The sequence below is a fragment of the Rhinolophus hipposideros genome, assembly GCF_964194185.1.
Source record: "Rhinolophus hipposideros genome assembly, chromosome: 24".
NCBI lineage: Eukaryota > Metazoa > Chordata > Mammalia > Chiroptera > Rhinolophidae > Rhinolophus > Rhinolophus hipposideros.
In genome coordinates this window covers 4,759,167-4,776,339 of record NC_138070.1, presented here as the reverse complement: position 1 = coordinate 4,776,339, position 17,173 = coordinate 4,759,167, and the positions used below count along the sequence as shown (strand labels likewise).

Below are 17,173 nucleotides of genomic sequence, written 5' to 3'. Positions count from 1 at the left end.
TGTGCGTGACACACACACGCATAAAACTGGACAAGTATAAGAATCTAGGGAATGGGAATAGAAGCTGAAGAAGGGACCTCTGTGGACTTCCTACTTTGTATCCTTGTGTCCTGTTTAAATTGTTCTTTACTAGGAGCATGCACTTTAAAAAAAAAACAAAACACACAAACAAAAACTTTCTGATTTGACTAAATTACATTGTCTTGAAAGGATTAAGATTTGCTTATAAATCTCTTCTTTATCTTTTTAGGTTCCTTCAAGATGTCCAGTTTGAAATTCTGCTTGTATTTAGCCGAGAGATGGCTACAGAATATCCCATCTAAGGTGTGTCTGAACTCTTAAGATTGAAGGCTCCTCTTTCTTTTTGTCTTAAATTCTGCTCGCCTAGCATACCTTCTCCCCCTTCCCTGGGGATAGTACTTTTCAAGGGTTTCCACGGGTTGGATGCCTAAAATGGAGAAAGAAGACGAAGCTTTTGGTAGCTATTTAAGGATGTGACTGAGGCAGGGCCCTCCCTTGATTGATAAAGGATCCTTAGCCTCACTTGAGATTTAGAAAACAATCTAATTTTTTAAAGGATGAAACACGGGAAAAAGCCGAGGCTTTGTTGAAGAAGCTTCATATTCAGTTCCGGCGATCAGGCACAGAGGCGGTGCTCATAGCCCACAAGCTGAACACTGCAGAGTATTTAAGAATGATAGGAAAACCAGCACATCTCATCATCAGCCTGTATGAACATCCTAGCATAAATCAAAGAATTCAGAATTCATCGGGCAAAGATTATCCAGGTGAGGACAAAATCCTTTTTATCTTTTGGTCCAAGGAGAACTATCATTTTGATTCCTAGTAATCTTACATTGAAGACATGGATGTTTCTTTCTTTAATTCTTTACCTTGAATATCTTAGATATTCATGCAGCAGCTAAAGAAATCGCCGAAATCAATGAAATTGATTTGGAAAAAGTCTGGGATGTGTTGTTCGAACAGTGGCTGTGCCCATCCACAAAACCTGGTGATGTAAGTCCATTCTCTGAGTTTATCTGTTTTTATCTGTAGTCCTGCACTGATATAAATAGGAGCACAGAATCCTAAAAGAAGGAACTTTTATCTGATGAGTTTTAATGAAGTTGTTTACTTTTTCTTCTAGTTTAAATATTGTTTTGCAACCATTTTACCTTTTAATTGGTGATTCCAGATGAATTCTTATATAAAAGAAGTGGCCTATTCTTAGACTCACTCAGTTTCATGGGATTAACTTTTTATTTTGAAACAATTTTAAACAGATAGAAAAATTGCAATAGAATTTTTGCATATCCTTCACCCAGCTTCATCAGTGTTGAACATTTTGCCATAATTTCACTCATGTTTCATCATTTTCCCTGTAAAATACATAGTCATAATATTTTCCTGAACCATTTGAGAGTAAATGGCATATGTCATGCTTCTTTCCCATTAGTAGTTAAGTCTATATTTCCTAGGAACAAGACTTTTCTCTTACTTAACCACAGTATAATTTATCAAAATCAGATAATTTAATAATATTGGCATAATATTAATACAATACAAACAAACATAGGCTTGAGTCTGTAGTCCATGTTACAGTTTAACCAATTGTCCCAATAATGTTCTTTATAGCAGTTTTTTTCCCCTGGGATCAGGATCCGTCCAGGATTATGCATTACATTTATTTGTCATGTCTCTAATATCTTTTAATCTAGAACAGTTCTGTGACATTTCTTTGTCTTTCATGACATTGACATTTTTGAAGAGTACAGGCCAGTTAGTTTATCAGTTGCCCCTCCGTTTGGCTTTGTCTAATGTTTCCTCATGATAAGATTTGAATTATCTATTTTTGGCCAGGATGCTACCTAAATGATATGGTGTCCTTCTCAGGGTATGACATTTGGAGGCACATAGTGACTTATTTGCCCTACTATGTGAGGTAAATTTACATCAGTTAGTCAAAATGTTGTCCATTTCTCTATTACATATATAGTATATTTCCTTTTATATCTATTCGCAGAGATACTTTGAGACAATATAATATTGTTTCTCTCCAAACTCCTCCCCCACCACACATATGCCCTGATTTAGCATCTATTGATGATTCTTACTTGAATCTATTTTAACTGACAGACATTGACATTTTTGAAGGGTGCAGGCTAATGGTTTGTAAAATGTCTTATTGTGGGCTTGCTGATGTTTCTTATGAGTAGATTCAGGTTCCGTATTTTTGGCAAAAATACTATACAGGTAATGTGGTATTTTCGGTGTATCATATTAGGAGGTACATAATACCGTGTTTCCCCGAAAATAAGACCTAGCTGGACAATCAGCTCTAATGTGTCTTTTAGAGCAAAAATTAATATAGGACCCGGTCTTATTTTACTGTAATATAAGACCGGGCCGTATGTAATATAATAATGATATAATATAATACTGGGTCTTATATTAAATTTTGCATCAAAAGACACATTAGAGTTGATTGTCCAGCTAGGTCTTATTTTCGGGGAAACAGGGTACCAGTATTTTTTTAAAAAATACTATTAATATCTAAATTTGTGATGGGATTTAGCAATCCAAATGCAGAATTTTTTGCACTGTTTCTTCTGAGTTTTCAGTTTTAATTAGGGAGATTTTATAACTCCTCTATCCACGTGGGCAGATGTCCTTGAAAAAAATCTATTTGTAAACAAGAGGTATAACTGGCATGACATTAGGTTTTTACTTAGTAGTTTTTGTATCACAAAACTATGGGATTCAATTTAAGAAGTATGTAAGTATTTATCAAGAGCAAGGACTATGCTTCAGTGGAAACAGAGGAGTTAGAAGCATATCTAGGCCACATGGAATTTGTGGTTGACTCAGAGACCAGCATGTTTTAACTTATACATAAACTTGGAGTACTAAATTGCGAGTTCCTTCAGGCCAGGAAGTGTGTCTGTACATAACACCTAACACACTACTTTGTAAGACCCAACAAATATATCATGAACTAATGAACGACTCATTTTCATGGAGTCCTTTCCTTTTAAAAATTACCTAATGAATGTACCTCCAGGAGGACAGGAGTATTTGTTTTGTTCACTCAGGCAACCCATGTGACTGGAATCATGCCTGGCACATAATAAGTGCTCAGTAAATGTTTGTTGACTGAATGAATGTAGTAAACTCATTTTCTAAGCAAAGGTCTTTTCGTAAAATAATGAATTGCACTGTGATTTCTTGCATGTAAATGTAATTTTGTATATTGGGTTTTTCACCGAATAGCTTTTCATAAGCTTATATAGTCAACAAACTTTCTTCAGTTTTTGACTTTTTTTCCCTCACTTTTTCAAAGAACTCGTCACAAATATTTGAACTTCAAGAAGATGAAGCACTGCGAAGGTACTCTTGCTTTACTTACATTCGTCCGTACCTTGTTGTCCAGTAGGAATCTTAGCAATAAATTTGCCAGAGTTTGATTTTGAGAAGACTTTCTTGCTATAACTTGGGTCAGAGTCTCTAAGAAGAATCGGTTCATTGATATATACGGCTGTGAGTAGATGTTAGTATCTCCAGTGGAATAAAGAAGAAACAGCCAAGATTCCGAATTTCTGAACCCTCAATGAGTTCTGACTACTATTGAGAGCGCTTAGAGCACTTTTAACAGAAAACGCACCTCAAGCAAAGGAAAACTTACTAGCTAAGACCTTGGTCCCAGACCCCTTCATGTTCTCTCGCCGTCGTGAGCTGAGCTGGGTCACATATGGGCCACCAGAATTTCTTTTCCCTTCCAACCTAAGACTGACCAAGAAAGGCACATTGGTTTCTTCTAAATCTGGTTGGTCATGGCTTGCTCTCTTGAGAAGACGGTATCTGGGCCCAAATCAAAGAGATTGTGGTAATCCATTGGTGACGCTTGGTATAGGCACAGGGAGTGGTGACACACATGGCAGCCTCTTGCCATTCCTGGTCTAGATCAAAAGTAGGTCAAGTCACTCGTGAAGCCCTGCACCCTATATGGTCCTGGAGATCTCATAGTGAGAGAGGATATAGAAACACAAACCCTAGAAAAGAATTTTTTCCTGATTTGGGCAAAGCTGGCCCACCACTCCCTCCATTACCTCCTTTCCTCTGGACTTCACCTTGTGCTTGCTGAGTCTTTTAAGGACAGGCCCCTTTGGCTAATGCATCTGGAGTGTCTAACTGAACTAGTCACATGGAAAGTCTTAGAGGGAAATAATTCAGAGAGACAGAGACAGAGAATCCCAAGAAGGAAATCCCACAAGGCTACTTCATGCCAATTTTGTAACTTCTGGCCTTTTCCCACCGGAAGCTCCTTCCCTCCCTCCTTTAATACACCTGATCTGTCTTGCCCTTCTCAGGCGGGAGCTGGTCAGCCCCGAGTCTAGAGATTGAAATGTGCCTCTGATAATGTCCGGTGAACTGAAACAGAATTTTCCATGTGTAGTATTCAATGTACTTTGCAACTATGGTTTTTATTAATTTTTTAAATAAAGAGAATTTAAATGATCAGAGATTGACTAGCCATTTTATAGATGAGAAGACTGAGACCTAGATTTCATTGTGTTTATTATCTTCTTTAGATAACGAGGAAAGCAAAAATATTCTTGACCCATAACCCTTCAGGCTTATGTCTCATGACTTTTTCTGTGGACAGTAAAGAAGGTGTATTGTTTTGGTAATCTATCACTTAAATATCCAAATGTAATTACAAAATTTTTTTTTCCAGAGTCCTGTATCTCCTTCTGTCTCGTCCGATTGATTATAGTGCAAGAATGCTGTTCATATTTGCAACATCATCTACACCTGTGAGCCATAGGAACTTAGTCTAAACTCATGTTTTCATCTCAACTTAACATTTTTTTCCTATATGTTTACTATGCTCGATATTAGCAGATGATTAAGATAATGCTCACTTATATGCTTATTCAAGGTTTATCTTACTTTGTAACACCTGCCAACCTCCGTTCGGTGCTGGCTTCTGTAACATCCTGCTCAGCAAACTGAATGATGCATCTCTTGACAGTTCCCATGGGTTATCACGGTTATGAACTCCCTGGTTAGTCAACGTTCCTCATACCAAGGGGCCAAACCAACTGGCCAAACAGGGAGGTCTGCACCCCGGCCTGCAGGCCCTGCGTGACCTGGCTTCACCTGCCAGTCATGCCGCCTGCGTCCCTCCCCACAAACTTTAGCTGGACTGATCCCTTTTCCTTCCCCCTAAAGGCAACAGGGCCTCTTTGGCCTGCAGACTTTGGCGTATAGAAATGTTCTAAGGCAGTTGGAACCGAGGGAGAGAAAGGGTGCAGATAGATGGGTAAAAGGAAGAAAAGGGTGGAAAATCTGAGATGCAGATGGTATGTCCTTGATAGCCGAGGGGAAGTAGCCCTTTTTTTCTTGCATGTCAGTTAATCTTTTTTTTTTTTTTTTTTTTTTTTTTTTTTTTTTTTTATTAATTAATTTATTTATTAGTTTCAGGTGTACAAAACAAGGTAATACTTAGACGTTCATCATTTATATCCCTCATACTGTGAACCCCCCTCCCCCCATCCACTATCCCTCCGACCTCACACTGAACCATCACATTATATATATAAAATTATAGTTGGCATTCATTAATGTTTAGCTTCTGATGTACAATGCCATGATCAGGTATCCACAGTATCCCTGAGGTGGTCTCCCAAATAGGACGCATGTCCATCGGATACCCAACAAAATCTTTACAACATTATAGAATACCTTCCCCAAATTAATTTTCAAAAGAAAAACCCTGAGGCCATCTTGTGGTTACCAGCTGCTTCCAAATCCCTTCACCTTTCCCCTTATCCCCAACCCCCTCCCACACACCCATCTAACCACTCTCGGTTTTTTCTCTGCGTCCCCAAAACTGACTCTGATTAGTTCATTCATAGTCTTTTCTTTAGATTCCATATATAAGTGAGATCATATGGTACTTGTCTTTCTCTTTCTGACTTATTTCACTTAACATAATGTTCTCTAGATCCATCCATGTTGCTGCAAATGATAAGATTTCTTTCTTCTTTATGGCTGCGTAATACTCCATTGTATAAATGTACCACAGCTTCTTAATCCAGTCATCTACCGATGGGCATTTTGGTTGTTTCCATATCTTGGCTATTGTGTAAAGTGCTGCAATAAACATAGGAGTGCATACAGATTTTTGAATTGGAGTTTTGGATTTCTCCGGGTAGATGCCTAGGAGTGGAATTACTGGATCATAGGGTAGTTCCATTTTCAGATTCCTGAGATACCTCCATACTGTTTTCCATAGTGGCTGCACTAATCTGCAGTCCCACCAACAGTGCACTAGCGTTCCCTTTTCTCCACATCCGCGCCAGCATTTGTTGTTTGTTGATTTATTGATAATAGCCATTTTGACTGGAGTGAGGTGGTATCTCATTGTGGTTTTTATTTGCATTTCTCTGATGGTTAGTGAGGTTGAGCATTTCTTCATATGTCTTCTTGCCTTCTGTATGTCCTTCTTAGAGAAATGTCTCCCCAAGTCCTCTGCCCATTTTTTAATTGGGTTGTTTGTTTTTTTGGAGTTGAGTTGAGTAAGTTTTTTATAGATTTGTGATATTAATCCCTTATCAGATATATCATTGGCAAATATCTTTTCCCATACAGTAGGATCCCTTTTTGTTTTATTGATGGTTTCCTTTGCTGTGAAAAAACTTTTTAGTTTGATGTAATCCCACATGTTTATTTTTTCTCTTACTTCGCTCGCGCGAGGGGATATATCAGTGAAAATCCATGTCAGTTAATCTGATCGTCATTCTTTCGAGTAAAAATGGTGTTCCATGCAAAGTGGCTGGTTCAGCTCGAAACACAGTCATACAAGTGCTTTTTCCTGAAAAAGCCATCATACTGCAGTATGTGTTTTGTCACATAGAGCATTAATGAACACATAATAATGTTAATTTACATTTAATTCATTAACATTAATATGTATTCAAATGTGAACTCATATGAATATATCCATGTGTTGAGTTTCAATAAAATTAACTTTCACTGCTTCCTCAAGAACCTTCTGTGGAAGTCATCATTTGTTTCCAATACTGGGGATGTGTGGCTGTGAGGAATACCATGGTTGCTACAACAGTTGGGTGTTCCTGCCTTGATACAAACCAGCACTTTCTCTTTTGAACCATCAGTGCAAATAGCTTCACAATGTAAAAGGCAAATAACATCTTAGTATTATTAGGAAAATTGTCTTGACCCATTGTCTCCTGAACAAGTCTGAGGAACACTGCCCAGGGTTCCATAGATTATACTTTGAGAACCACTGACTCCTTCGGCACAGATTGACTAATTATTTTTTTTTAAATGATGTTACTTATGTTGCCTAAGTTAAAACTGATATACCCACCTACAATCTGCAAGCATGCAACTCTCCAAACTTTTTTTGCTTTTACAGACAGTAGGTGTGCGTCAGCTAACTTTTGCCCACAGAATGCGAGCTCTTCAATGTCTCCTCTACTTGGCTGACAAGGAAACTATAGAATCTCTCTTCAAAAAACCCATTGAAGAAGTGAAGTAAGTAGAATTTTTTAAAAAATTGTATGAAGAAGTAGGAAACAGGTAATTGTTAGGAAGTATAACTTTGAAGGCCCTTTGTTCGCAAGAGTGCGTTAGCACAGCTGTGTAAATGGAGCTATTGCCTGGAATGCCCTTGACATTTCAGCAAAGAGGAAGTTGGCTTTTGAAAACATCTTGTTTCCCTCGTTCCTTTGAGATGTTTAGAAACTGAATGTTTTCTTCATCTTGTTCAAATTGATTTCTTTCTAATATTATATTCAGTGAATATATTTAGAGCCTAAAATAGGCATTTAAAAACAAACAGGCCTAATATATCCGTATGGTAGCTTTTATTTTAAGATTGTCCTTGAGAATGATTCCCATAAATGCCCCTGTTTTCCAGAGCATATTTGAAATGTATAACTTTTCTGGCATCATTTGAGACTTTGAATATCCCCATCACATATGAATTATTTTGCAACAGTCCTAAAGAAGGAATGATTAAGGGTCTCTGGAAAAACCACAGCCACGAGTCTATGGTATGTACACTGAGCCATCCGACAGTGGGAGCTGCCATCTTCTCAGATGCCATTATGTTCACTCCAATTCCTGAGAGACAAAACCAGAGAAACTATTCCTGAACAGGTCTACCGCTTTGAGACCTTTTCTTCTTTCCTATCCTGGCAGGTGACAAGACAACTAGGAAGTCCGCTTTCCTCTCTTTCTCAAAGTCAAAGGCCATCCCTATATAGAAAAGAGAGCACTTATAATCCTTCCCAAGGCCTCTCTCCTCATCTGGACAAGAGAAGAGACTATCCCTGGGCAGGGAGGGGTCTTGTTATTCTTCAGAGGCCTATGGGAATTTAGTCTCAAGCAGCAGGAGCCTTGGGTGGGATGGGTCTGGGTACAGTGTTCTTGGATAGAAAACAGAAAGGGGAACGGTCTGAAATGAGTCCATGACAGCAAGAAAGAAAAAGAGTAATCTTAATCTTTTTTTCCTTTCGTTAGGGAGAAGGGGCCTTCTTTGAATTTAGATGCAAGATGCATTTTGCATCTTGCGTCTTTCACAATAAGCAATAAACACAATTAGATTGTGTTTATTCTGTATTCAGCTTATTCTGTATTCAGCTGCCCTACCTTTTCCAAAAGTGGTTTGATTTACTGGTGCTTTGAAACAACATGATTTTTTTATTTTTTTTTTCTATTTAGGCGGTAAGATTGGTGACGGAGCTTTGTTTGGAATACAAAATCCATGACCTGCAGCTGTGGAATGGACTCTTGCAAAAGCTTCTTGGCTTCAATATGGTAAGACTCAGTACCCTAGACTGCAGTGCTTTTTAAAGCTTTCGTACAGCATCGCCTAAACATTTTGCATCAATGCTTGTTATTGAACAGACGTAAGCTGAAAACATTCACTCTCATTGGGTTCAGGCCAAACTTAAAGAACATAGTATTAGGCCAGAGAAAGTGCAAACTCAAAAATGACATAAATTTCACAGGAAACAAGTGGAAGGTTCTTGGCCCCTTTTTATATTTGTGAATTTGTAAGTGAACGTCTCTGGCATTTCTCATGGAAGATAAATTATACTGATATTCCTTTGGAAAGAATCCGATGTTTCATGTTGACATTTTCCATTTTGGTGATCTCCAGAATGTTTTTATTTTATTTTTTCACAGATTCCTTACCTCAGGAAAGTTTTAACAGCCATTTCTAGTATCCATTCTTTATGGCAGGTATGTAATTTTTTCACAATAAGATTTATAGAATTTAATCTTTATACTTGTTGACCTTGTGACTGCTGGGTACAGTGGTTAGTAATCAGCTCCCTAGTGAAGACCAGAACGGATCTGCTGTAGGATGACGTTACGTGAAAGTGGTACCCACACTCGGAATACTCAGTTCAGACGTCACCTCCTCCAAGACAACAAACACTTTCCCCTGTTTTCCAGGCTTCATGCATCACGTCTTCATTTAGGCTCTAAAAACACTGACTCTATTATAATGCTTGTCGTAGCATAATTTATCTTTTAAAAAAATTTTTTTTCAATTACAGTTGACATTCAGTATTATTTTATTAGTTTCAGGCGATAGCATAATATATCTTAATTACACATTTGACTGGCTCTCTTGGACTTTGAAGATCTTTAAAGTCAGAGACCACACCTTATTCATCTTTTCTAAATTTCACAAGTTGTGCACCCACATAATGATTATTAATATAGAAATATATAATTTAATGGTGTCTGGAAATTGTTTCATATTAGCAAATATAGATCTGTCATCTTTTTAAATTAAGATGTAAGTCACACATAAAATTCACCCATTTAAATTGTACGGTTCAGTACAGGTTTGTGCTATATTCAGAAAGCTGTGCAAACATCACCACTATCTAATTCCAGGACATTTTCCTGAAAGAAACCCCATATCCATTAGCAGTCATTCCCCTCTGTCCTTCCCTCTCTCCAGCCCCCCCTCCACATCCCCCACAACCACTAATTTACTTCGTGTCTCTATGAAGTTGTCTATTTTGAACATTTTATATCAATGGAATCATGATACGTGGCATTTTGCATGGTGCGTCTTTCACTCACCATAATGTTTTCAAGGTTCACCCATGTTGTAGCGAGCGTGTCAGTGCTTCATTCCTTTCCATGGCTGATTAATGTTCTGTTGTGTGGATGGACCACATTTTGTTCATCAGTTGATGGACATGTGAATTGTTTCCACTTTTTGGTTATGAGTAATTCTGCTATGAACGTTTGTGTACAGGGTTTTGTGTAGACATATGTTTTTGTTTCTGAGTGAATACCTAGAAGTGGAATTATTGAGTCTTACAATAACCATGTTTAGCCTTTTGAGGTTCGCTTTATTTTTAATGTAATTATTCTCCATAATATGGAGTCAAACGTACCATAACTCCCCTACTGATGGAAATTTATGTTGTTTCCTTATTCATTTTTTGAAATCCTTTATCTTGCTTCCTTGCCCCCTTCTTGTGTCCTTAGCACAACATCTGTCACATAATAGACTTAAAATAAATTTTGTTTTTTGGGCCGGCCCGGTGGCGCAGGCGGTTAGAGCTCCATGCTCCTAACTCCGAAGGCTGCCGGTTCGATTCCCACATGGGCCAGTGGGCTCTCAACACACACATACACACACACACACACACACACAAAAGGCCAAAAAAAAAAAAAAAAAAAGTAACAACAAAAAAAAAATCAAGAAAAAAAAAATTTTGTTTTCCGAGTTGGGTTCTGACACGGTTTTTTCTAAATGAAACAATAATGAATCAGCCGGAAATTGTATAGTAATATCCTGAAGTATATAATTCTGGAGGAAATTATTCTAGAATCTTATCATCTCAAACAGGGAGATATCAATTCATGTTTTTAGCATCCCGCGTTTAAGCTTATACACTGACAAGGTTTAAGTGTATAGTTTTGTGACTGTAAAATAGAGTTTGTGATTTCCCCCGCATGAATTCTTTAATACACCTGTTTCCGCAGATTCCCTACTTCAGCAAAGCCTGGCAGCGTGTGGTTCAGATACCACTTCTTTCAGGTATTTTTCTCTACTCTGAGACATTGACAATAGCATCTTATAATTGTGTGCATATGTATAATTGTGTTGTTTGTTTCTTTTCAGCCTCTTGTCCTTTAAGCCCCAGTCAGTTATCAGATTGTTGTGAGAGCCTCATTGCTATTCTGGAGTAAGTAAAATATTTATTTTCCCACTGAAAAAATCAAATTTGTGGCTTATAAATTCCTTTCTAATAAACATTTTTTATGAATAATTCCTTTTTCTTGGGAAGGTAAGCATACCACTTGTTTCTAACATAAAATATCTCTTATTTTCATTATGTCTTCTTTTCATGTGAGGTACAAGTAATGAACTGATGATATTCAGTAAGTAGTCTCTAAAATTAGTACCCAATTTTAATAGAAGTACTATTAGTAGTAGCCTTTTGTGACTACCCTGACTCATACAATATGGTCTCATAGATTTTTGAGTCGTCTGAGAATTGATCTTTAGGTATGTGTAGACTTTCAGACATAATCAGCATCAACTAGTAGATGCTTATCAACTTATATTCCTCTAGATAGATTCTTTTATTCCAGGAAGAATGCCAAAAAAGACTCAAGTTACTCATTACTAAGCATATGTTCTGTACCAGTATTTTAATGTTTAAAATTATTGGAAGCACAGGCCAGTACCAACTGTGGAAAACCAGAAGGGCCCATATTGTCTAGTGAACCTGCCAGGTTATTCACTAACTAATGTGCTCTCTTGAAGATGTCCGGTGTCAGATGATCTCGACATGGTTGGCGTTGCCAGGCAGTATGTCCAGTTAGAGCTCCCGGCTTTTGCATTAGCCTGTCTTATGCTCATGCCCCACTCAGAACAAAGACACCAGCACATTAAGGTATCTTGGAAATTACTCCGCTGGGGCTGCCACAAAAATGGAAAAAGGTCGCAGAGTGCATGTCCCTTGCAAAAGATTGCATTTTCTTTTCACCAAACCTATAAAGCAGGGGTACAGCAGTGGGTGCGGCAGAAGGTTTGTGTGGGGGTTTAGTGGGAGGTAAGACTGAAAGGTAGGTTGAGGCTATTCTGAGAGATGCCTTCACAGGGGTTTGGGCCTTATTCTGTCAATGGGAAACAATTTTCCTGGAAGAGTAAAGTGAAAAGATCAGGGAGTACTTTAGAAGGAATAATCCATGTGGGCTTGACTGGAGGGGAGATGTGTCAAGAAGGTAAATTCTTGGGAAGCTGTTGCATTTGAATAGGATTTTCTCTCACCTGATTTATACACAACCACCTGTAGGCAGATAAGGAAAGCTTGAGGGGTCCGTCCCCAGAGTAGGGTGGGCACAATGAAAATGAACTAGATGGAGAAGACTAAGAGGCAGTTAGCTTAACTTAGTGACTGGAGGTGGGACATGTCGGAGAGGGGAGAGTCAGGTTTCACGTGTGTCTAACAAATGAGCCACAAGCATTTTGAGGACAGAACTTTTAAAAATAACTCTCATTCCCTTTACAATACGGAATCTACTTGTTCAAAGCATTTGGGAATGTTTTAGCATTGTTTCTCCAAAGGTAGATAAGCCAGTAGGTAGAGATCTATATAGAAAAGCATGCATATTTTGTATTTATTTGCTCTATTCATTTCATTTTTTCAAAGCCATCTGTACTTGCCTTTGACTTTGTTCGTTTTTGCCTATTCATAAACTCATCCATTGATGCTTTTCAGAGTTTTAGTATTTAAATACGTTTCTTTTGGCACTTAGAATGACAAAATGCTTGTTAAACAGCTCTTTGGAATGGGTATTTGTAAAATGGTTTCTTCCTTATTTTAATAATTTTTTGTTGCCAGAGGCGTTCTTTCCTACATTAGAAATTCTTTAAGATATTTCAAATTTAAATGCGAAAGCCTTCCAGATTTGACAGACATCAGTAGTAATTATACTTTTCCATAAATTATGTTTTGATTTTTTTTTCTCTAGAATTTTTTGAGCTCATGCGATCCTCAGATCATTTTACAACAATTAGAAGAGCATATGAATACTGGCCAGTTGACCGGGTTTTCACATCAAGTAAGAGAAAATTTCATATCCTTTCTCTATGAAATATTACATATTAGAGGTAATAATTTTCCCCAAACCAACATTAGGCTGAAAACTACCATCTCAGTCTGTTTGTTAATATATACAATTATTTTATTAAAACCTCAGTACGTTTTTCAAAAGACAGGGTCCCTGGCTATCTTGTTTATTGCTATGCTCATAAAAACTCCCAGAGTGTTTAACAACAATTACTTTTTATCTATTTACTGGATACAGTACTGAAACAAACCAAAGCAGTTCCCCTTCCCCCAGCCACCCCCTCAAAAAGGAGGCTAGTGGGGAGACCAGATAGCTCAGTTGGTTAGAGTGCGAGCTCTGAACAGCGGGGTTGTGGGTTCGATTCCCACATGGGCCAGTGAGCTGCGCCCTCCACAACTAGATTGAAGACAACGAGCTGCCGCTGAGCTTCCAGAAGGGCTACCAGATGGTTCAGTTGGTTAGAACGGAAGCTCTCAAAAACAAGTTTGCTGGTTCAATTCCTGCATGGGATGGTGAGCTGCACCTCCTGCAACTAAAGATTGAAAATGGCAACTGGAGTTGGAGCTGAGCTGCGCCCTCCACAACTAGATTGAAAGACAACGACTTAGAGCTGATGGGCCCTGGAGAAACACACCGTTCCCCAATATTCCCCAATAGAATTGAAAAAAAAAAGGCTAGGACACAATGCAATAATTAACTCCTAACTGTCAGAAAAACTGTGGTATTGAAAGGACTGGATACTGAGCACATTTTTAATATGACACTACCTGTCATTCTCTAGGTTAGAAATCTGATTCTGAATAATATCATAAATAAGAAGGAGTTTGGGATTTTGGCAAAGACAAAATACTTTCAAGCATTGAAATTACACATGATGAATGCCAGCAATGTCACTGACCTAGTGAAGTATTTGGCAAATGAATCAAGGTAAGTGCATGAAAAAAGAAAACTGTTGAATTTCCTTGGAATTTATCATTATTTTGGAGGAAAATGTCAAACAATAGTAGAACTGTTTGTTTGCAAATAAAAGCTCCAAATGTGAAGCTGTAGCATTAGTTGTTTTGTAACCCAATCCCTTGGAACATGAACTTGGAATTAAACAATTAAACAAGCTGTCTGAACCCCGCAAATAGGTATCTCACAGGCCTATTCTAAAACCCTGCGTTACAACATCATTCCTCAGACACTTGGTCAGAGAATTGATGGCTTTATGCAACGTAACTTTTGCTAAGGTTCGTTATCTAATTTTTCAGTACTCACAGGTTTAGAAACAATAAGCTCCTTGGGATAGGATTAAGAGCGGATGTGGGGAGTCAAAGGGAGAAGGAAGAAATGGGCTGAGCCTGAAGAAAGGGAAGCTCAGCCAGGACTGAAATATTAACTGGATCTGTCCCTGCGTTAGGTCTGACTGTGCTGATTGCTTGAGAGGTATCACTTGTCCATTACCCCGCCGTGGATCTTTTTTTGCTTCTTTATCACTTGTGATCCAACCATAATTACATACCATCATTTGTGAACAAGTGTTGTCTTTTGAGGATATATATATATGTGTGTGTGTGTGTGTGTGTGTGTGTGTGTATAGAATAAACTGCACATGTTTCAAGTAAGTAATCTGATAAATTTTGGCATGAATATGCACCTGTGATGACATCACTACAATCAAGTCAAGATAGCGAACACAGAAAAGCTTTCTCATGCCCGTTTTCTTTCTTATTCCATAGTTTAGATGAAGCTTCAGTCTTTATAACTGAATATTCAAAGCATTGTGGAAAACCAGTGCCACCAGACGCCACTCCCTGTGAAATTCTGAAGGTAAAGCTGGTCCGCTGTTACTGGGTTCCGCCATTTATACTTTTGGGTCTTGAAATTGAGCCAAGTTGTTCTGGAGATAAATATATTGTTCCATATGGCTGCATGTATTTCTATATTTTATTTTTTGTAGAGGCTGTGGCTCTCCTCTCAGCTCTGCACTCAGCAGCTGAGTGGTCTCGGGCCAGTCGCTGACGCTGTGCAGGAGTTTTGTTTTCCCACCTGGACCACCTGGTCTCCCAGGTGCTTTCCAAGCAAGATGATTCCTCATAAAGTCTTGTTTTTCATACTGAAGCAGGTGAAAAACATAAATCCAGAAGGCATTGATTAATGCTGTGCTCGGGTTTTAATTGTTTTTACTTCACCTGTTATAGTTACCAAAGATATCCATGTTCACTATAGAAAAAAGAGAAATTTGCAAGAGAAAAAAAAAGAAAACTAATCTCTTGAAATCTCACTACCAGAGAATCACTGTTAATATTTTGATATATATCCTTCCAAATGTTTTCATATATAAATGTACATGTAAAATACTTTTACTCCTAATTTGAACTTAAATATAAGGTAAATATTTTTACTTGGATCATAGCTTAGTAGTTTTAGTAAACATAAGTATTGTGGGGGGTTTTTCCTCCTTTGGTCCAGAAAACGAATATTAAAATAAACCTCCATTTTGTTAATTTTCATTAATTAATAACTTCCAATGTTCACTTCCAATCTGTTGTGCTCAATGGCATAAAATTGCTTTTTTCTAAAAGGGGGAATATTGATTCAGGAGATGAATTTGTGACCCTTAAAATACATATTTTTCAAAAATACATATATTTCTGAAAAACACATATATATACACATATTTTTCTCCAGTCATAACTGTCTAAAATGCCAAATAATTTTATGTGTACGTTTTTAGCAATACAGTTACGTCTTAAGTTCTATAGTTTATCTGAGCATTTTCTGTTTAAGAAGCTAAATGACACTCATAATATTTCCGTGTTCTTCCCATTTAGATGTTTCTTAATGGATCATAGTAAATCATCAAGCCTTTTTCAGGAAGAGGAAGAGGAAGTTCGGAGTCTGCTATTAACTGACCATATTTATTACGGTTTTTAAATTGTGCGGTCTGTGTTATAGCTATTCTCAGATGTTACCTGAAGTGATAACTAAGACATTTGGTAGCCTGATTGTCCCATAAAGAACTCATATCCTGAATTAATAAATCTTCTCGTTGTCAGTTACTATAACTCACAGAGACTATCAGTTTTTTACACCTTGTATGAAAGAAACAAAACGCAAAAGTATTTTGCTCCCCCCATAAGAAAAGGAACTACTTATATAGCCTATTTCATCCACATGTATAAATAAGAATATTGATCTTTTAAGGTGGCCAGTTAGCTCAGTTGGTTAAAACACGGAGCTGATAACACCAAGGTTGCTGGTTCAGTCCCCGCATGGGCTACTGTGAGCTGCACCCTCCTTAAAAAACAAACAAAAAAAAAAATACATCAATCTTTTTAGTGTTATTCTAGTAAACGTGTGTAATTTTTGCCACTGAGTGTGTCGGTCGGTGGCCAGCCAGAACAATAGAAAACACTCTAGGTATTTCAAGCAGCGATGGATTAAATGCCAGGAATTGGTAACAAAGGTGTTAAAACAACTGAAAGGCAAAAGGGAGAGGAGGGGGCCCACCAGGGAGACAAAGGGGGAAGATCTGGCCACTGCTCCTACTGGAGCCCCCAGACCCCCCTGTGCCACTCCTCCAAAGGGTAAGTCTCCTCCCACCGGTGCTGCCCAAAGCATCCCTTGGGCATCTTTCGAGGCCACTGCCAAGCCACCACCAAAAGAGAAAAGAAATAGCTCTTTGCTTTTCCAACCTCTAATTCTCATGCCAGTGCTAAGAAATGACAATCAAGCAGGAAGCCATGTGGCCAGGAGTGTGGGACATGCAGTGTGCAGTCTGTAAGCCCCCGGCTGGGAGGATGGCTTAGAAGGGCAGGATGTCGCAGAGTCAGGGGACACTACTGGGCACACAGAGCACCAAGCACACCTCTTACCCTGCCTTCCTAATCTGCTATACTTGTGAATAACGTGATGATACTTGAATTAGTTTGTCTTTGTTTTGCTAGTTGAGAAAATATTGTTTCTGTACTAAAAACTCAATGTAGCATCGTCATTAAAAACATAGGTTTGGGAGTAAAAGTCTGGATTTGAATTCTGG

General features: G+C 38.1%; 1 protein-coding gene across 1 annotated transcript in view; it reads left to right on the top strand.

The window, feature by feature from the left end:
* Positions 1–16,197, top strand: part of KNTC1 (kinetochore associated 1) — a gene marked incomplete at its 5' end in the record, with an annotated part of 53,062 nt that extends 36,865 nt beyond the window's left edge. The window contains 16 exons of the mRNA XM_081037785.1: positions 251–324; positions 578–788; positions 908–1,017; positions 3,341–3,387; positions 4,736–4,814; positions 7,445–7,563; positions 7,949–8,084; positions 8,755–8,850; positions 9,223–9,279; positions 11,053–11,107; positions 11,192–11,255; positions 11,840–11,969; positions 13,051–13,140; positions 13,931–14,076; positions 14,871–14,961; positions 15,966–16,197. Of these exons, the coding sequence (XP_080893911.1) occupies positions 251–324; positions 578–788; positions 908–1,017; positions 3,341–3,387; positions 4,736–4,814; positions 7,445–7,563; positions 7,949–8,084; positions 8,755–8,850; positions 9,223–9,279; positions 11,053–11,107; positions 11,192–11,255; positions 11,840–11,969; positions 13,051–13,140; positions 13,931–14,076; positions 14,871–14,961; positions 15,966–15,986 (1,526 nt within the window). The 3' untranslated portion in view covers positions 15,987–16,197. The remainder of the gene's footprint in view (positions 1–250; positions 325–577; positions 789–907; positions 1,018–3,340; positions 3,388–4,735; positions 4,815–7,444; positions 7,564–7,948; positions 8,085–8,754; positions 8,851–9,222; positions 9,280–11,052; positions 11,108–11,191; positions 11,256–11,839; positions 11,970–13,050; positions 13,141–13,930; positions 14,077–14,870; positions 14,962–15,965) is intronic.
* Positions 16,198–17,173: the final 976 nt, after the last annotated feature.